At 37.9% G+C, this 21,561-nt stretch overlaps 1 protein-coding gene across 7 annotated transcripts in view; it reads right to left on the reverse strand.

The window, feature by feature from the left end:
* Window positions 1-21,561, reverse strand: part of EML4 (EMAP like 4) — a 145,810-nt gene that overhangs the window by 24,511 nt on the left and 99,738 nt on the right. For 4 of the 7 annotated variants that reach the window (XM_086878461.1, XM_023922773.2, XM_086878462.1 and 1 more), the window contains 6 exons: window positions 21,459-21,484; window positions 20,982-21,014; window positions 10,115-10,238; window positions 5,145-5,294; window positions 3,628-3,697; window positions 2,268-2,378 (listed from right to left, as the gene is read on the reverse strand). In XM_086878461.1, the coding sequence (XP_086734587.1) occupies window positions 2,268-2,378; window positions 3,628-3,697; window positions 5,145-5,294; window positions 10,115-10,238; window positions 20,982-21,014; window positions 21,459-21,484 (514 nt within the window). The remainder of the gene's footprint in view (window positions 1-2,267; window positions 2,379-3,627; window positions 3,698-5,144; window positions 5,295-10,114; window positions 10,239-20,981; window positions 21,015-21,458; window positions 21,485-21,561) is intronic. The other 3 variants (XM_086878464.1, XM_086878463.1, XM_086878460.1) reach the window with 1 other exon arrangement.

The raw sequence follows: 21,561 nt of genomic DNA on the forward strand, positions 1-21,561 counted from the left end.
TTTAGAAACAGGGCAGGGCAGAGGTATTTTTAAAAATCCACAAAGGTACATAAATTAACCAAGTCCTTTTAAAGTAATTACAACCTCAACATATATATATAACTTTCTTTTTTTGCTTTCATAAAGATAGAAATTTTTGTATAATCTCATAAAAAATGATCATGCTTCAAATAACACTCTACGAAAACTTTAAAGCTATTTTATCAAGTCTTTACTCTGGTTTTGTTTGTTTTTATGCTGGGTTTTTTGTTTGTGGGTTCTTATAAGTATTTTGTTTTTCTTCAGGTCTCAGAGGTCAGACAGACAGCTCCACTTGTGTTTTTTCCCTAAATGCTATCACATACACACAATTACATTATCAGATTCTGTAAGCATGTCTCATTTTTTCCTTATGGGTCAGAAAGTACCAGCAGTTTCATCATGTAGTTGGTAAAACTGCAGCAAAGGTAAAACTTTCTGAATACAACAATGCTTACAGGGGAGGTAGAGCAGCACCTACAGTATTAAATAACTGAAACCACTTATTTCGAGCAACTTTACAACAAAATGGTAAATATATGGCTACATTTAATTAAAGGAATAGAGAAAAATATCTTAAAACAAAACCATACTTTCCCAGCAATGCATACTTGCACAAACCAGTTGTTTCAAGGACATTTGTAGAAAGATTTAGAGAAGACTTCAATTATCTTAAAGTTGATTCTTGCACTTCATTCTCTAACAAATTATGAAAATAGAAGTGGCCAAAGTTATTATTCCCAAGCACTATTCTGAGCAGTAATATGCAAATATACATTTGAATGATTAGGTGGGAAGAAACCCTGAAGACAGCATTGGCGATGTACACAGCTCTTGTGGGGGTTAATAAATTCTGTGGTAAAAATAATCCTAGATATTGCACACAAATTGTTTCAGTCTAGTAAGCAATCATGTGAGACTCTAATAAGGTATCAAATTAAGTTGCAGCTGAAAAACAGAACCAATAAAAGCTAAAATCTAGTCCTCAAAAATTCCATGGGTTTTGGTTATTTGTTTTTTTTTTTTTAAATGATAGAATGCATTCTTATTCCCGCTGAAAAAGATCTCTATCCGAGTATCTAAGTTTCAGTGGTTTGTTGGAGTGACAGGAATGCCGGTACTCCTTTCACATGATTTACTGAAACACAAAACGTACAATGCTAAGAAATTTCTTTCAATTGCTTTTTTTCTTTCAATTGCTAAGTGAAACTGCAGCAAGAGTGCAAGAATTTATTTTCAACAGGTCACCCAGAGAAACTGTTGAGTTTCCATTCTTGGAGATTCCCAGAAGCCAGCTGGACCAGAGCCTGAGCAGCCTGCTCTGACAGAACCTGCTGCAAGCAGGATAGTGGATAAGGTGATCTCCAGAAATACCTTCCCACCTCAGCTGACCTGTAAATCCCTTCCTCTATTAGCAAAATACTGCAGACATTGTTTTTCTACATTTTCTGGTTTTTTACATATTTTAATTCTTCTTGATGGAATGCAAGAATCCAGCCTGGGTTCTCAGGAGGTCTGATATGTCTCAGCCTTTTGGCAAAAGTGCAGTGGCAGCTTAAAGATTAAAATATGGCCATATTTTAGAAAAAAACAAAAACCCAACTCATTTCCAAATTTGAAATGAGATCTTTCTGAATGCCAAGTAGTGAATCTCCATGAGCTACCAATTTTTCTGATAAATTCTATGGGCCCAGTAACAAAGACCGCTATTTTTTTCCTGTGTAAAAGAGGCAAAAAATGAACAAGCTATTCCTCAGGAAAAAATAGTACAAGATAATATGAGGGTTTTGGGTTTTTTTTTTTTCATTTCCTGTTGGTGGACCGAAAACTACTCCAGCTGTGAAAGCAAAAAAGTTAACCCTCCTATCAGAACTCATTAAATTTTGTCTTCACAAACCTAACTAACAAATTGTAACAAATTTTAACATCAAAGTAAAAAGAACCAAGGTCCTCACAAACAAAACAAAACCACCAAACCAGTGTGAACTTCAATTTCTCGTTAGGGCTTTTCTTGTGTATTTATTTACTGTGCTGGTTTGTTACTGCAATTTCACATGTGCCATTTCCTGTTTTTCCAGCTAGTTTGCTGTCGGCTGCTTTTATAAAGTATACAGAGACTTACTGGCACTTTTAATTCCACAAGAGATCAGCCAGACAACCACATGCAAAAATCTTGAGAGATTTCCTTCCCATTTCCATGGGACTGGTCACGTTCCGTGGAACACCCCGAGGAACCGCGCCCATCTTACCGCTTTGGAAAAATCCAAGCAGCCCACTCCGCGCTCAAAGGTGCCGAGGCCGATGACCTGCAGCGTCGCCAGGCTCACCGAGTCCCACACTCTAACATGGGGCTGCAGGGGCTGCGTGGGAAAGCAACGGGACAAACGCGTCACCAGCAGGGAAAGCACCGCGGGCTGGGACCGAGCTTTGTTAAGCAGCTGCTGCCTGAATTACAAACTGCAGAGCAAAATGCAGGATGACCTGTGCGGGTGGTGCTGCTGGGTACTATCCTCAAAGTCAAAAGGGGAGAGTCAAGGCAATGTGGATCCTTATGTCTGGGCTACCAACACCGCGGTGGTGCCGTCGAGGCAGGAAAGTGGCATTTGGTAGTTGTGAAATTACTTTAACCAATTCAAGGAATTGAACAAATAATGGAAAAGTCATCTTGCATTTCAGACCCCAGACTATTATGCAACAACTAAAAATAATGATCAAATCTGGGCTTATATATATAAATTAGGAAAAAAATAAAGAAACAAACCCTGGTGCACTGAGTCTCTTAACCATCACCAATCACTCAATGAAAATGTCTGTGGTTTTATTTCATACAACTACTATTCCAAACTAGCTTAGAAACAATCACAAATTAACTTGGCCTAAGGACAGCATTCACCGTTGAAAATGACAAATCTTTGTACTGATGGAAAAATAAACCAACCAACTCTAACAAGAATCAGAATACGCTCAGTGGAAATCATATATACAACCCCCCCCCATAAATTTCTTACAACATATAAAAAATTAGGTTGAACATCTGAAAAAGAGATATTTAACATCCTTCTACACTTTATAGCACCTGTCTTTTTTCCCCCCCTCTGTTTATAACTTCTTGAAATAGTCCAATTATTCAAATTCTGATAGAATTATGCCAAAAGGTGGAGAGCAGCATTTAAATGTACTTGCTCAGAAATGAGCAACTTTCTAGGAAAGCTTGGCATACCTTCCATGAATTCTCAAAGTTGGTTTCCTCTTCCACAAAGCCTTAAGACTATACTGACCCACAAAATTGAGATTTGCTCTCCCTCAGGAGAGGACATATAGAAATTAATATAACACAAATTATGTGGCCTTATAAATCAATTACAAGCTTCATGTTTGCTTGCAGATAAAGGACTTTATAAGCCTCTGCTCTTTTTAATATATGGTTGTGTGCTTCATTTTACTGTCTTTTGCTAGAGATACAGGCTGTTACCTGAGAAAATCAAAATATCTCAGTAAATGCTGTGCATAATGTAAACTGCAGACAGAAGGTGATGATTAAAAAACCCCAATCCACTTTGTCCTGATTTTCAAAACAAGACACTACTGCTCAACAGCTCTATTACTTACCCTTCCATCTTTATCCACTCCAGCTAACTGTCCTGTTGCAATTCTAATTTTGTCTGGATGAACTGCAAGACTAAGACAGACAGAAATATGACTTGCTTTTTGCTGTCATAGGTCTTCAAAACTGAGAGGTGTTTTGTAAATTTTTTATTTGTATCTCAACAAAAGCCCATGAAGACACTTATGATCCTAAATCCCACTTTTAAGGAGACAGCTTGAATGTTTATCATTAGATATTTCATTCCACAATGTATTAACTGTTTGCTGACACACAACCAGGAGTGCCAGAACAGCCACCTCCACATGTGCTCTGACACATCTCAGGTTTGCACTACACTGGAAGTCTAATGTAACAAAATCTACATTGTCTTGTAATGAACCTCCTACACATAGTTATGCACCATATTTATAAGCACTAAGGTGTATTTTATGCCTAAACCTAGAGGTGTCACGAACCCAGGGAAAAACAGGCAGAAAGGTTGGCTGAGGGTTTGCCTGTGCACCCAGGAGTCAGAGATTACCACCACTTGAAATAAGTTACTGATCTAATTGTACTAACGAAGTGTGATGCGCTACTAGTGGAAGTAAAACTCTGCCCTTCCTTATCATGTTTTATTATGAAGCCGATGTGAAAAAACAGATTTTAGAGAACACATCCTCTCAGTCTGGGATTTTTTAATCTATATTCTTAATTGCTTTCTCTGTAAAACTGCAATGGTGAAGAAAGCCATTGAAAGAATAAAGGGGGCCAGAGCAAACCTGAAGAGATCATAAAGATGGATGCCAAAAAAATTTACAATTCAGTGCAATTTTCTGAATGAGAGCAAAGAACACAAACTGGTAACATTCCTCCCACAGGAAGCAATTACGCAGACAAGAGAAAAGAGCTTTAGATGTCAAATTTTCTCCAGTCAGGTACTGCACAGTAGAGAGTTTATGTTCACCATTACATTTTGTGCACTACTCTTCAGACTAGCATAAGCAAATTCTGCCTTTGCACCCACAATGACATTGGCTTCAAATTTTCTTCTATACTTTTCTTTTTTGATAACGTCTTTCTGATTTCCCTGATTCTCTTTATACTTGGACAGGGCATCTTTTACAAAACAAGAGTATGATTGTTCAGTTTTTGACTTGTTTTTCTAGTTCTCCTTTAAGATTGCACTTTTGCCATACTGTCTGTAAACAACTGATTTAGAGTCAGGCTAACAAAAATTTTTGATTTCTGGGACAAATATTTGGAATAGTTTATGCAATGATCCTTTCTTCAACCTGGCACCCTCAGATTGTACATGTATCCCCTTGTTTTACATTTAAACCAGACATCCTAAGCTAGCATGGACTGCTCTGACACAATTTGTTTGTGCTGTGTTTACTACTGTGAAATCTACTGGGATTGATTAAACAGGAAATAGCTACAACTATGATGACATTAATTAGTTTGTACACACAGCAGGAGAGGAAAAGAAATATTTCTGCATTATTACCCACACACTTACATGCAAATTTTGTATACTAACCATTTAACGCAGTCTGTGTGACCCAAGTAGTGCCGCTGGGTTCTTTCCTCATAGTTAAATAGTACCACCACTGAGGCTATGAAATACACAATTTCTCCGGTAGGAAGGAGGTAAACATTGGCTCGACAGTCTCTTCCACGATACCCATATCTATATTTTTATTTAGTTAAGGTTTTCATAATCACTCAATACCAGGAAAAAAAACAAATAATTTTTTTTTCTCTTTTTTCTAAAGGATTCCTGAGGAGCTCTCATGTGAGCAAATGCTCTTCAATTTTTTCCCTCCGGAACTACAGCATGATTTCACTAACACAGTTTAAAAATAAAACCAAAAAAAACCCCAAGAAAATGGACTTCAGGAACTCAAATCCCTCAAGAAATGATGATAACTGATGTTAAAAATAAAATACGGTAGAGGAAAGCAAACACAGTATTGCAGTTTCGTAAGAATTTTCATGTGAAATTTCATTAGGTAACAGGAGGACTCTCTATTCTAATTTAACATTTTTTACAGCAGCAGAGCTGTGTATCAGCAGGCTAGAAAGAAGAGTGTTGCTTTCATTTGGCCTTTTAAAACAAGTCCTAATGCCCCACAGGGAAAGGCAAGCTTCTGCACAGCAGCTGCCAAGTTCAGGAAAGATTTCTTTAGCCTGGTTTAAGAGTATTTTTTAAACAAAGCAAACTTAAAAGGAATTTAAACAATGAAAAATACTCTATCCAAATCTACCCAAAATATATAAAAGGCATGTTTTCTGCAGGAATATGCACAGCTCCTAATGACTTTCAGAAGTTTTACACACTGTGAACTAGCCTTGGTTGGCACTGGTCAAACGTTATTACAACTCGTTATTTCTTTGGAACAGGTGCAGTTTTCTTCCTCTAGACTATTAATGTGGCTGCCTGCCTAAATTTTAGTTCCTTGGGTCACCAGGAACAATTAACATAATAACTCAGACTTTAACATCTAGATATGTAGCCCCAAAAATATTATTTTCCTGTTATGTCATGCACTTTAGAGACCTTTCCACTTCACTGCCAACTCATACACCTGCAACAGCAAAAAAAACCAAGGGAAACACATTAAGCAACTTTTACTAAAGGATTCCAGCTTCAGGTCCTGGCTAGTAAGGTATACAAAAGGAAGTCAAAGACCCACATGGAGAAAGCTGAGTGGATGAAGGTGGCCCTTTCTCATAAATGAAGGCAGATGCAATAGCTCAAATTTGGGAGTGTCTAAACTGGTATTCCCTAATCTGACAGTCTGACCTCTATTCTCCATGAAAAAGAGCCACCTTTTTACTAAAAATGCCCCACTACACTTCCCCGCTACCCTTCCTCTTCTGCAGTGCCACCAGACCAGAGGAACACTTGCAAAATTAAACACATGCTGTAACTAAACAGTAGTTCAAAGAGGGACACTGCATTCAGTTGTCAATTAAACCCCTTTGGAGTGTGAAAAACAAAACGGATTCATATCTTGCTGTCTTCCGTTTAGTAGGGAAGAACACAATGGCTCCTCTGAAGCAGAGATTATTCACTGGCTTGCTAAGCAAACGACACCAAGAGAAATGCTGATATAACACAATGCTGAGGGCAGGAAAAAAAGGATGCCTCTGTTTCTCTTCCATTACTATTTACTCCCCCACTCGGTTTTCCTCTTTCTTCTTTTAAACACTGACAGAACTAAAAGAAACCCCAGAATGGCCTTTTATAAAAAATAACAAACAACAAACCAAATAGCTGAACTTTCAAAAGCAATGAGCTATAAACCAATGACAATATTTTTTCTAACCTGAAGCATTAAGAATGCTATTTCAAATACCTTCTCAGAGGAGAGAGGCAGGTTTTGCTCATCTGCTGTACACAATAGGGAATGTATTGATAAGGATTTAGTAAGATTGACATCTTTGAACATTCATCCTAGAAAAGTATTAATGATTTGCACAAACATGTGTTTCCACAGCAGAAGTCTTCCATGCTTAGCCAAGCTAGAGCTAAATACTTTGGCACCCACCACTGAGTTCTGACATTCATGAAACTGCAAGAAAAAAAACCAAAAAAAAACATTTTCTCAGTACTGCCTTTCTTTTACCTCTCCTATAAAACAGAGTAGCAAAGAGTGGCTGCATTTTCTAGAAGCACATTTTTTACAAGCATGTAAATGAACCACCTGTTTTCTGGGACTTTTTTTTTTTTGCTTTCTTCATTCTCCGTCCCAAACTATCCTGAGTGAAAAAAAGGATTGTTGCTCCACAGAATTTCTTTCCTGCTCCACACATGCAGAACAAAGCAGCACATACAGTGCAACACAATTAATGCAGTAAAAGTAATGCAATAATTGACTGTGCCACTTCAGAAAAAGGGGTAACAACTTTGATGCTTGATTTCCACTGAATTTCAGTGTTTATCTTTCAGTGAAATTGATGATTAAATTGGGGAAATGGAGAGATAGTTGCCTTGATACTGTGATTATTTCTCACCAATTAAGAGGACTGTTTTGTCACAACATTTGATATGTCTAAAAACATTGAGTTTTGGGGGTTTTTTGCTTGTTTGTTTAACTAGCTAAAAATAGCTACTGCCTTCATGAAAAGTGATCTACCGTACACCAGAATTCAGCAGTATATTTACCACTGTCTTCAATTATTCTTAGAAAGAAGAGCACTACTGCTAAAAATAATCTCATAAAATAGAGTCTGAAAAACCCTCCTGAAACTGAGCTACTATACACTGGGAGAAAAAATCCACAAAGTCACTGTAAAAAACTGCATTGAGTGTGACCTCTGAAGCTATTAAATAAGCCAATATTGCTATTACTAGAAACACCAGATATGCTTTAAGCAGTTTTGAAATGCAGTAGCAAAGATTGCACTACAAAGCTGGGATACTCAAACTATATTATTTAATTTAAATGACATCACTCAGGAACCAGACACAGTCAAGAGCTCAGACTCCCCCATGAGCTCCTTTATCTTGCCAAGCAGCTTAGGCATTTCTTCAGATGACTATAATCTTCAAGTCAGACAAAAGCTAAGTTTCCCTCTTTGAATCTACAGTAAAGGGTATCAGCAGTCGAATAAACCTACAGGAAACATCTAAAAAGGACACCTCCCCACCCCCCCAACCAAGCAATAAACCAAGAAAATCCACTCCAATAATCTGCCTGTTGTTTCCTTGCAGTTGGTCATAGCTGACCAGCATTTTCCAAAAGAATAATAACAAAGGAAAACCCAATTATAAAAAAAAATCATCCAAAAGGCAGGAGAATTAAATGAATTAAAAAAAAAATCATATAAAATGGAACTATTCAACACGAAGTTGAGCTTTCACGTGCAAAACACTGACATTAGCAAAATACTCAGTGAATAATTGTCCCTATGCTTTTTTAAGAAGGTGTACAGGGTTCAGTCTCCCATTATATTTGCAAGATTTGCTGTCTTGCAGATTTGTTCCCCTTGCTAACCCTAAGAATAAAACACAATGTCTGCTGCTGCTGCATTCTCCAAACTGAAGAGCAATTTTGTTCAAATTCATCATAGAGATCAATATTTAGTCTTCATAAATTTTACTGCCTTTTCATCATTTTCTTCACCTTTGCATCCAAAAGATACCCCCACACTCATAAATCTACCGGTCTGATTTGGGATGACATTTCCTTAAACAGATTCCAAAACATATGGACAGTCTCTTTCGACTAGATTTATTTCATTTTAATTAGACCTCAGAAGCCAACTGGTTTAACCTGAACATAAGGTTCTTGGACATTAAATGTGTCCACACTGGGATTTACACCTACTTAACTGAGGGTGTGATTTCATGATCAGTTTTCATCAGTCCAAACTGCTCACTGATGCTGGAGAAGTCAAGCTGATGCTCCTCCTGTATGCCAGTTGCAGTCCTTGCATATTTGTGAGGAAAATCAAACTAATGTATGGGTCCTGCTTGAAAATTAACTTCACAAAAAGAGATTACATTTCAGTCAGATCACTGACTGACCCAATTCACTCCACAGTCACGAATGCCAGCATCAGCAACCGATTACTGTGATGGTAGTAAAATTGGGTACCAGTTTTATAAAGCGTGAAAAAGAGCTCTGTTTTCCTTCTAGTCAGACTTTCATCTGAAACTTTCCTCCTGACATATGACAGTGTATCACCAACATTCCTAAAAAATCTTCTTTCTTTCTGCAACATCAGAGCATCAAAATTCAATTATTAAAACAACTCAAGTGCTGCCTAGACATGTTATTTTACTGAAGTACTAAGAAACTTACTTATACAATCACAGCTGGAAAAATCTTACAGAGATGGGGGAGTGACAGGAAGACACAAACGTCTGCAAAGGCACATCTCTTAATGAACCTAATGTCTGATCTAGAGAACTAGAAGAACTGTCATCAGACACACACCTACTCAGTTCTTCAAATGACAAATTTAGTGCACTTATTACAAACCAGTTTCCAAGAAATTAACCACTTCACTTTGGAGCTGAAATACAGAAGCAGTGCAAAGGATGGCTGCTTCTCCAATCCTCAGTCAGTAGGAAAGGACAACAAACTCAACATCTTCCATAGTTCTAAAGCTTCCTAAAAAGGATCAGAGATTGAAAACTAACTATTCCTGAAGCAAAGCCTACATTAATATAGTAGAAGGCAGAGGGGGACATTTTTCAAACTCTGTAACTCTCCAAAGATGCTTTCTTTTGCATTAAATATAAATCAGTTAATAAATTAGAATTAACATCAACAGCAAAACAAGGAAAAAGTATTTCCGTACCTATGTTGTCTGCTATTTAAAGTTGTACCATACAGTAGTTAAGAACCATTTCCATTGTTATAATAATTTGAACCTTTTCCCTCACCTTTTAGTTTTTACCTCTTAAAAGCGAACAGACAAGACTGGATTCTAAAAAGGAAAAATGCAAGACAAGACAAAAAGGGAACAGTGAGTAGTTATTGATATTAAGGATACACCCACTCCAGTTTTAACTTTTCAGGAGGCAGCTCTGTCCTAATATCATCATAGTTTTCTACATCAGAAGGAATGAACATTGTGATTGGTCGTCCTCGCATGAACATCTTGATATATTCTCCCTCTGTTGAAACAAAAAGGCACATCAATCATGTGGCAAGTTTACACAAGAAGTAAGACAAAAGAAACCAGTAATAAGCACAGAGATGCAAATCACACTGGTTATATAACAATTATTTTTGAAATGTGAGCTTGGTAAAGGCTCAGATTTTATTTTTTTTTAAATGGAACATTAAACACACACAGAACAAGCGTTAGTTGAATTTGTGATAGAACAGACTGAGCATATAACATTTTAGACATGCAAGTTATAAAAGCAAAATCCAAATGCAAATCTGAAACTGAATAAATAATTAGTCACAGAATTACAGGATACTGTATTTCAGTTTGAAAAGGACCTGAGGAGGTGTCTAAGTCTAACCTCTGCCTGGCTATGAGGCCAGACTAGGTTCCCCAGGCTTCTGCCTATCCAGATTTGAAAAACACCTAGAATGGAGATGACACAGCCTCTCCTGGCACCTCTCAGGACCTTGGGGGCCTTTGCCAGTGGGCTTGCTTCCTGCAGACCCTCTGTCCCCTGACTGCATTCCTGCCAGAGACTCTTTTTCCCATAGGTGCAGGACTTTGTATTTGTCTCTGCTTAATTCTGTGAGGTTCCTGCAAGCCCATCTCTCCAGCAGAACCACTGGGCCCCCAGTCTGCTGTCACTGCAAACCTGAGAGTGCACTGCATCACCTACCTCAGCCGTTGCTAGACATGATGAGCAGGGCAGGGCCAGGCCAGAATCCTGCAGACTCCATGTGTCACCTACTGGCCACCAGGTACGGTATGACCCATTAACCGCAAGCCTCCGAGGCCAACTATCCAACTGCTTCCCACCCCCACCTTTCCAAATCCTCGTGGCCAAGCTAAGACACCACGACATTGCAGGAAAATGCAAGAGCTTTGCTGATTAATATAATCAAGAATTATATATCATCACCAACTAATACAGCAACCTGAGCTATTAAGCACCGTATCCTGAAGAATGGAAAAACTCAGAATAACTCCAGCTAATGCTGCATACAGCTGTGACAAAACATGTGTATATTATCTCTGTGGGAATCTGAGCACTTCACAAGCCTTTAGGAGTTCCTTTTCAAGGAAGGTGAGCTTACCTACCACCAGGGAAAATTACAGTTCCATTTCAAAAAGAACTGATGACAAAGAGCCAAATATTCCACTAACTTTGCATCAATGAAGTAGCAACATTTTATTGCTCTTCAGCTTCATTAACAATTAATATCAAATTTTAGTATAAATATTAACCAAAGTAATGTAATATTCAGCTCTGAATTTAGAACACTGACACTTTTTTATGAGTGGGGATTTGCAAATCATAGCAGACACGGGAACTCAGAGTTCAAACCAAAATTTGAATAGTTGCGTAGAAGTGGAGTAGAAGAATAGCTGTAAATTAGCAATATGGTATTAAGAAATCTCTAATCACATTTGACACAACAAACACTAAACTCTAAAATGAAGATTTTTAAACAATTACTTTAGTACTTCTTTAAGAAACAAACATGAAACAGACTCCCCTACAATCTTGAAGGAATGCTTGGAAATATTTCCCCAATTAAGCATAAGATTAATAGTCAGACGGCATGATTGTGTAACCTATTTTGGGCCTTCCCTAAAACACCTGAAATTAAAATTATTAGAAACTCAGACTTATTTCCACAGAATCATAGTACAACAGCTCAAGTCAAACTTGGAGATCTAAAAAGGCAAAGAAACCAGGTTAATAATTTTAATAATTAAACAATTTATATATATATATTATATATAAAGATTTTTCTTATTTAGCATATTAATGCAAGGAAAGCTGAGCCATAGAAGTCCAGTATGAAAGGAAAGAAATACTAAAAAGGTGAAAAACAGTTGTCTTGCTTCTTTCCAAGAACAAACATGGGTGTTTTGAACAAGAACCCCATGAGTCTCTCCACTGAGAACAGAAAACCTGTGTCAGATAAAATAAAAAGGAACAAAGTAGATCACTCCCTGGTAGCTAAACTAGACACAACGGTTATTTTACCACTTGTGCATTACTTAACTGCATTGCTAAGAAAAGCTAAAGGTTGGAGCTGTCACTTGTTTGACATAAATGTTTAGATAATTATTCTGAACTAGTACCATGTCTCATTTATCTACCAATATACTTTTTATAGTATGTATATTCTGAGAAAAAATAACACTGGCCAAACCCTAGACTAATGTATTAACAATGACATTTCTATTAAAATCTGGCACCCACAGTCTTTTAAATTTAAAGCCTGAGGGTATTTACAGAAGATTGATCATTGTTAAAACATAAATTCTTGATTTAACACTGAGCTTGACATTTCTGGTTCCACAAGATCAGTGAGAAATGACACCACAAATTTAGGATCAAATTTTTCATTGTTGCCTAGAACAGTGGAGACAACCAGCAACTGAAATTCTTATGGATGGAGGCAGTTGCACCTGTTGGGACTCTGCAGATGAGAGACATAAGAGTCCAAGAGGAATTCAGTCAAGTGTCTGTCAGAAGAGGTTCTCCTGGAGCTCAGGGAAAAGAATATCTACAGGGCATTCAGATACAAATCAGCTCTCTGAAGTTCCCCATTAAAAAAGGAAGTTTTTTTACCCTTACTGTAGTTACTCAAGATTACCTTTGAAGATATATATATGAAACACTTGTTAGAAAGACAAAGGCTAGGTAAAGCTTGATTAAGCCTCTCCCTAAAGAAGAAGAAGGGTTATAAAACAAGACAACCCACTGAAAGATTTTTTTTTTTTTTGTCTAAGACTGTAAATTTCCTTTTGTTAGAATAACCTGTAGGGCAGATATAATATTAATGTAAAAATCTTTTGAAATCCTAGAGAGGACGACAGCATACCAACACCATTCTCAAACAGCAATTAATTGCCTGAGGCCAAATTCTTGTATTTGCAACTTAAGAAAATCAGTGATTTAACTCTTTCATACTATACTACTTCAACTAAATGATCAAGGGCATTAGACAACGTTGCTTTCCTGAAACCTCAATACAAAGCAGAATGTTTAGACTTTTATGTCCTTTTTTTGGGAAAAAAGAGCCTTGGTCATGTTATGACAGATATGTATGTAAGCGGTGACAAGGGAGAAAAATCCAGAACTTCTAAAGAGAATGGGTAAAAAACTCACTAAACCCTAGCCAACAAAAAATCCTTGACAATATATATCTACCAGCCTGAAAACATAAATATGAAAGCAAAAAAATATTTTGTACCATATAAAGAGATCTTCAGATCCCACTATCCAATCATCAGAAGCATCTGGGGAAGATGAGGCTGGGGGTTATGTGTGGAAAGGGCCAGGAGATCATACCATGAAGAATTCTTGGCACTTGCTAAATTAATTAATCTGCAACTGCAGACACCCTATAAATCCTGCCAAATATGGATCAAACTAACTGAAAAGCACAGCTGAAGCTCTTCAGGTAGCACACCCAGGTGCCATGGAGTATCCCCAACACACAAAAAGTAACAGCTCACACCCAGAGTTGCTACAAAAGGCAGCATCAAGTGGCTGCAGCACCCTGGCTCCAGGGGCCAGCTCTTCACCAGGAACAGCTGTAGCTGCTTTCTGTGCAGCTTTGAGCTCAAATTCACAGCCCCTGCCAAACTCTGCTTGGCTCCACGATATTTCACCTCTGGAGCCTCAACAATCTCTTTACACAAGTGCCAGGTAACACAGGATCAGCACTTCCAATTCATGCTCCCAGGATTGGCTCAGGTTTATTAGCCTCACATAGCAGCCCTCTGGGTGTGCTGGACCTAAGCAGAATGCATGCAGCTCTTGGCTCTCCCTGGGTCCCCCAGAGGTTTGGGGAAACTACTAACTCGGCCCCAAAGATGCAGAAACACTTAGTTTGACTAAAATGTGGCCCCACTCAGCTTAAGTGACACAAAACACTGCTCAGAAGGAGAGACACAAAGGGAGAATCCAGAACATGGTGAGGACACATGTAAAGGTAGTCTTGAACACTGTGCAGGCATGGGGCTTTGCAAATTAATGCAAATTAATGTAATGAGCTAGAGGAACATCATGGCTTGGCTCAGCTCAGCCTAGTCCAGTCTGACAGATATCCAACATGCCCCCCCAGTGCCCTCTCTCTGCTTGCATTGATATTTTTTTTACTTTGCAGAGTACTGCAGCACCTACTTTAGAGAGCAGAGCCCTGGCTGTCACAGAGAGAGACACAAACACTCTACTGATTTCAGAATAGCATCCAAAAACCTCCTCCCACTACTAGTTGGGAACTACTCAACTTCCAGGTGCCAAGAGCACAAGGCCAGTTTGTTTTCTCTCTGTGTGTGTGGCAGCATGGCTGATCACTTCAGCACAGGTCTGCCTATCTGCTGTCAGAAAGTGAACTGAAAAGTGAATGAAAGTGAATGAAAACAGCAATCCTCCCAGCCTACATATTCTGAAAAAATAAAAACATCCAGATATTTAACTCTCTTTTTGCATAATAAGGGTTTAGTCTGTCTCTACAGCACAACAAAATTTACCCTTCATGGTTATGGGTGCATGCAGTGTTACAGAGGAGAACCTACCAGGGTTTTGACTTTCCACAAGGCCACTATCTCCATTGGAATTACTTTTGATACATCCTGGGATTGCATTTGTGTTTTCAAAATAAGTGAGTGGTTCAATCTTCGTACAACTAAGTGGCATGTTATAGCCCTTTCCCCTATCACTTAATTCTGCCAAGCATCTGTTTATAGCCAGAACCTTGCTAGTCAACTCCTGCATGAATAATTAATTTATTTTTTTTTTAATACTACTCCAGCCTCAGGAACATCTAGGTCTTACTGTATTAAAATCTCAGCTTCCACCTCTATCCGTCTGGCCTCCCAGCTTTGTGTCATCAGTGAAATTTCAGTGCTTCTACTTTCCTGTGCTAAGTTCATTAGCGTAAACACTAAGCCAAGTAGGTCCCAGCAGGCTGGAGGCAGATGTTAGCAACCAAAGTATCTACAAAATGTTCTTTGGAAGTTTACAGCCTGACAGAGAAGAAAGGAATAAATATGTTGGTGAAACGAGGTGCTGCTAGTGAGAGGGAGCTTCAGAAGCCTGGCTGACCTGCAAGAAAATGAGTGCATCTTCTCTGACAGTCACTGTAAGCCAGCATGGTTACCTTGCATGCAAGGAACCTGTTGATAAGGCAATCCAGGAATGACTAGAACTAGGGGCAAATAAAATTTGTAGACAAATAGTGGACTGACTGAAAGTTTTCTGCAAAGTCTCCTTGTACCAAGAGCAGACTCCTGATAGTATGAATAAGCTTTTAATCAGGCCCTATAAAAAAAAAAGTTGAAGAAATAAGAAAAAGCAGCTCAGTAACATTAAAATTCAACTCCAAAAAATCTCTATTAATTCACCTTTGGAAGAAAGTTTAAAACCCAGCAAATCAGGGAAAGCAAGCTGGAAGGTGAGGCCAATGAAAAAACCCTGCAGGTGATGACAGAGAAGATACTGCAATGCAAATCATTTGAAAAGCTGAAATTAGTGCTTCCATGAAACCAGCACAGAAAGACTCATGCAATGGCACTTAAGCAATTTATTACTTTCCCGGAATCACATTCTTAGGGGACTATGAAAGGCTTGTGAAGGAAAATAATAAAAATAATAGGAAAGAAGAAGGAAAAAAGATCAAAGAAGTCTTTGTAGATTAACTCAGAAGTATCTATAGTGAAAAGCTATTCAGATGACAAAGCTACTATTCAGATACTTCAGAAATTTGAAGACAGTGACACTACAAAATCCTCCCGTTTTCCAAAAAACATGCCACAAAAAGAAATCAAGTAGTTTTGTAGAAGCATGTGAGAAACCTTCACCCTCAATTAATGACTTCTTCAACAAAACTGGACATATTAGAAGAATGTATTTTATATGACACTATTCCTCATTAGACAAGACACTGAGATAACCCCAAAAGTCTGTGCTGTAATTAACTGCTCTTCAGCTAGCAAGTGTGTACATAATGGGATGTCTAATGAGCATATAGTAGATTATATACACACACACACGTTTTGTTCTAAAGGAATCATTACAGTAATTTTGCAAATTATTACTGACTATTTTTCAGTAGGTCCCATCCCATTTAGTTTCAAATTTCAACATGGGCTGATGCATTAAAACCCTAGCTCAGTTCTATTTGTATATAGCAGCGCCCTAAAGTGATTTACAAGCAAATGAAAAACCCCAAAAGACTCCAACTTGCTTGGCCACCAGAACACTCTAATAATATACAATAAACTACACATCCAGGGTACATTTATTAATCTGTCTTCACCTTCTAGTTGCTTGACCAGTGAAGTTATGCTTTTTAAAACTACAAATAGCTTCTTTCACACAAGCCTCCTGCTTTCAGGCCTGTGTCCAAGAACTCTGCAGGACCACTACTAACCTGAGGGACAGGAGCTTAGAAGCCTGTTTCTAATTTAAAACACTGGTAACAGCACAGAGACCAACAACCAAATTCAGCCACCAGGCCCAGACCATTGCATTCAACCTGACAGTGGAATTAAAATGTGGCTGCAGGTCTGCCACCTCTCACCCCAAGCTGTTATGTGCCAATGCCTGCTGAACCTGACAGACAGACAAGCACTGTTGTTACTGAGCCCTGATGCAGTGCCAGCCAAGCAGTCAAATACAATAGATGAGATGAGAGACTTGCCCTGATTTGGAATGACTTTACAGCTTTGCCTTGAAATATCTTAACACATCTTTGAGTATTAATTTTACATAATCTGATAAGTAAACTTTGCTTTTTCATTTATTGGGTGATGTTATGAATCTAGGTATTAACTACAGTTACCATTAGCACTGAAATAATAGAAGTTTAATATTAAACTCTGACATTTTATAAAAAAAGAAAAAAACTGGAAAAGGAATACTGGACACAAACAAGCTCAATAAGACTATCTAAATGCTTCCTGCTTAAATAATAAAATCACCAAGAATCAGTGATAAAAACTCCCAAGTACACAATTTGGTTTTGTGACAGTATTAATGGTTTTTAATAACATGCACTGTGCCTGAACAAGAAGCCAAATAATGTTAGATGAGGTCTCCATTTGCTCTCAGGTACGGGAGCATCTTCAACAACCATCTGATACAAAGTCACTGTCTGATGAAAAAGCAATCTGAGGAAGGCAATGAATTTTGCACACGTTGTCAGCAGGGTACATTTTTTCCATTGTGTGCTCCATGACTGCTCTATCTAAGCTGACACTACAGCACAGTTAAACTAGCAGGAGAAAAAGTATGGAAACTAAAAAAGCACAATTAAAAAAAATTGTAACAAAACCCAAAAAACTTAGGAATGTAGTGCATGTTTTCCATTAATTCTTTCACATATGGTTTTTATTGCCATCCAAAAAGTTTAAGCGTCTCTTGTTACCTTATAATAAGTGAACAAGTGATTCATATATGGAGCTGCTATCACTGAAAACCAAACTCAAACAAACAATCTCAGTGAAATAAATTACCTTTTATCTTAAAATAAGCCAGATCTTTAACTTCTGGGTATAAAAATATGAATGTCTTATGATTAATACTTTAAAAATGTTTCTGCTGAAGTGAGAAGCAAGTTGGCTTTTATAGGCAATTATAAACACCTGCTGGTAAAGAACTTAAAAGAATAGCTTTAGTTAGGGTCTTTTTAAGGCTGTAGTAAGCACCTGTTCATTTCACCCATAGCTTTATTGGATTTTCACAGAATTTTAGCACTGGATTTTACTGTAAAAAGGCTGGTGGCTTACAAGGACAAACAAACACACTGACCCTATGACCTCTGCTGCAGCACATACCCAGAAGCATAAAGCTTGGGACTAACCTTACGGGAAGTATTTGCAATTCAACCCGAGTGGGAGAGGTAAAAGCACTGAGGGAACCAAACTGGTACTGAGAAGGTACTAGATGACACTGCAACACTTGTGGCTTAGGCATGGAGATAAACAGAAGAAAATCAAATAGCTGCTCACAAGGCAGCTGCAGGCTGTGGTTCCCCATGCTGCTGCTGCTCCTGCTCAGAAAAGATGATTGCCTAATGTCCTGCTGACATTTACATGCAACACTCACACCGAACCAAAGCCAATTCCAACACCACAGCTAATGCTTTTCACTGCTGAAGCTCCTCTAAGACTCTCACTTGCTCCCCAAGTCTTTCACTTTAATATCTAATTCCAACACCAACAGAAACCACAATGAACTACACAGAGTATCAGAAGACAGATATAATTGCAGTAACTTCTGCTGCTAGAAAAATTAGATTCCAAGAACTAAGCATGCAAAAACGTATTCATCTATATTTTATATATATCATACCAATATTTTCAAAGGTGTTTTTTTATTAGCTAAATCAAAACAAGGAAACAAAGTGATTCCAGGTGGCTCCAAAGCAACACAAAATTGTCATCTTCCATCCCGTTACCCTATGCAAACATCTTCTGCTATGAAAATCTGCAATTTCACAGTGATTCCAAACTTATTTTAGGTGTATATAAAGACACTAACATATTTTTACCATAGATTTGCTTTGAAGCTTAACAGTTTGCACACCAGCAGTCTTCCCAAGAGCCTCCTTCAGATAATATCTAGGTCTAGGAAGCACATGAACACAATCCTTATGGGAGATGAGTGCTGGGAGCATACACAGTTTTACACACAGCTCAGTGAAATGAGTAGCTCAGGGAATCCACTGTAATTTAATTAACACCGTGCTAGAGACTGCTCACCCCTAGAGGCAAAGGCTGGCAATATACAAAGGAGCATTAAAGCAGCTGTAACTTTCTGTGCCCTTGCATTCCACAAGGAAGGTTCTGTACAAACACCATGAGCAAGGGCATCCCACCTTATCTATCCAAGACAACACTGAGTCCACAGGATTTACCTTAGAAACATTATGCTAACTGTCTGTACAAATCTTCAGCTTCCTGACCAGCTGGGTCAAGGTGCCAACTGGAAATTGGTTTACTTATATGGCAACTGTCAAGTACAAAACAGGCTAAAGTCATCTGCCCTGATGGGGAAGTGACAAAGCATTGCTAAACTTCTACTGGAAAGGATGGGTAAACCTGCTACAACAACAGTAACCTACACAGGGTTTTTTCTGTGGCAGTTAACACAACATAAAAGCTAACAGTCTCACACACACAGTCACACTCTAAAACCTGTAAAAAATACATTCAATGACAATATAAAAAAAAATAATTTGAATCCTCTAATTGCATTTGCATCCATGTTAGAGACTGAATAATGTTTTGCCACTCCATGTGTTTAAAATTGAGCATTTTCTATGACAAGACCTTCCCTCCACCTCCCATATGTGTGTGGGGCTCTGTTATCTGCATCATGTTTCTCTTTGATTCCAGTTAGGCTCAGGACAGGCTATGGCATGACACACTTGGAAGGTGCCCACCTATCACATCTTCTGCACAGTAACACAGAAGATGGCAAGGAGCACATGGTGGCACTGAAGTTACAGCTATCAGAATGAGAGTACTTAAGGGTGGTCCATTTTAGGCAGAACATGCAAAGTTGTAGAAGCACTGAAGGTATTTTAGCTATGCACAGCTTGGTTTTGTGAAAAGCTGTTTTCACTAGGAAAGGTATTTTTAATATTATAGTTTTATTCAAAAACTTGCAAAGCTAAATTGCAGCTGATCTGGCCACTACTGATTTGCTTTCCTTTTACAGTAGCCAGCGCTGCACGTATGTACTGTTCCACAGCTGGTTAAGTTAAGCACCATGTTGCAATGAAACATTTCTTCTTTGTTCTTGATACTCATTCATTCTCTTTCACACATCCTATCTCTGAAGATGCTTTTGGTAAGCATCAGTTCAGAATATTTTTATACCTGTAATTTCTCTGTGAACTAGAAAAAGATAAAGTAATTGGATCCAAGCTGATTTTTGCTTCCACTCCAACAATTCATATATTAACTTGCAAAAAATAAGAGGTTGTTTTTTTTTTTTTTTTGAAGGAGACCAAAAGCAATCAAACTGTGAATAATGTAAACTTGCTGACAGCACAGAATCTGAAGACTACAGATTTTTTAATTAGCAGCAAAAAGCACAAGACAAAACCCCTGTACATAGATCTGTTGCGTACAGCATGCACTTGGGTTACATGCTTTAATTTTGAAACTGCATGCTTTAGTACAGTTTGCAGGATATAAAAGCAGAGTAGTTGTGCAACACCAGAAGTGGACTTCTTTTGTTGTCACATCCCACCATGTTCAGATAGATGGCTCTTTTTCCTGACAACAAGCCAGCAGCAGCAGGTAGCCACAGAAGGCAAGATTCATTAGTGCAAAGACATACACTTCAGAAGAGACTCATTTTTCATTTCAGGAGACTGTTAAAACCTTCAGTCTCTGTTCCTGTCTAATCAGCATTTATATGTTGTAATATTGGCAAGACAGAAAGCTGAGATAAAACAAATCTTTTAGTTGGCAGTTCTTAATATTCTGATATCTTAGGCAACGATGCAAGACTTCTATTTGAACACATACTCCTCTCTGATGAAATTATGTGTGCCATAATTTATTTTAACTATTCCCAAATAGTCCCCAAATGCAATGTTCATATGCATATAAATTTCCGTAAGAAGAGAGTTGAAATATTAAGAGAATATGCACTGATACTCTTTGATGGTGAAAAGCCAAATAAAAGATTTGTGAGAGTGCTAAATTAGAAGAAAGCGACCAAAGGGCATAGCTTAATTCTTACCTTGGCTGTTTTTTTCACGAGTTGACATTTTTGCTAGTTATGGGACAGAAATAAAATATCTTAAAACTACTTCTAAAGTCTCACACCTGCTTGGATGAAGACTGGCACATTGATCAAAACTTTAGATTTTTGTTTTCATAACCACTCTATGCACATACATAGAGAAAATAATTTTTAAAAAGGAGTTTATTTTACAAAAGTAACTCAAATCCTCCCACCACCCACCTACCAAAAAACTTCTGTACTCATTAAAGATCCAATCTGATGAGGTATTTCTCCATAACCTCAATAACCATACACATGTCTGGAGTAACTTTTTGCCAAATGAATTCTTGGAGTTGATTAATGCCATATAACCTCCAAACCCCTGCTTCATAAGCATATGTCCCAATGTATTCATTTAGAGAAAATACTATTCAGTCAAATGCAAATATTTTCAGCTTCATCCAGTATTTAAAAATCAATGTTTTTATTTACCTTGGCTGACAATGACATCTTTGTGCCTGTGGAAAAATTCAAAATATTATCATTAATAATATGCAAAATGCTTATCAAGGCAATACCATCTAGTTTTTACCCA

The sequence above is a fragment of the Cyanistes caeruleus genome, chromosome 2 (assembly GCF_971803275.1).
Source record: "Cyanistes caeruleus chromosome 2, bCyaCae1.hap1.1, whole genome shotgun sequence".
Classification (NCBI taxonomy): domain Eukaryota; kingdom Metazoa; phylum Chordata; class Aves; order Passeriformes; family Paridae; genus Cyanistes; species Cyanistes caeruleus.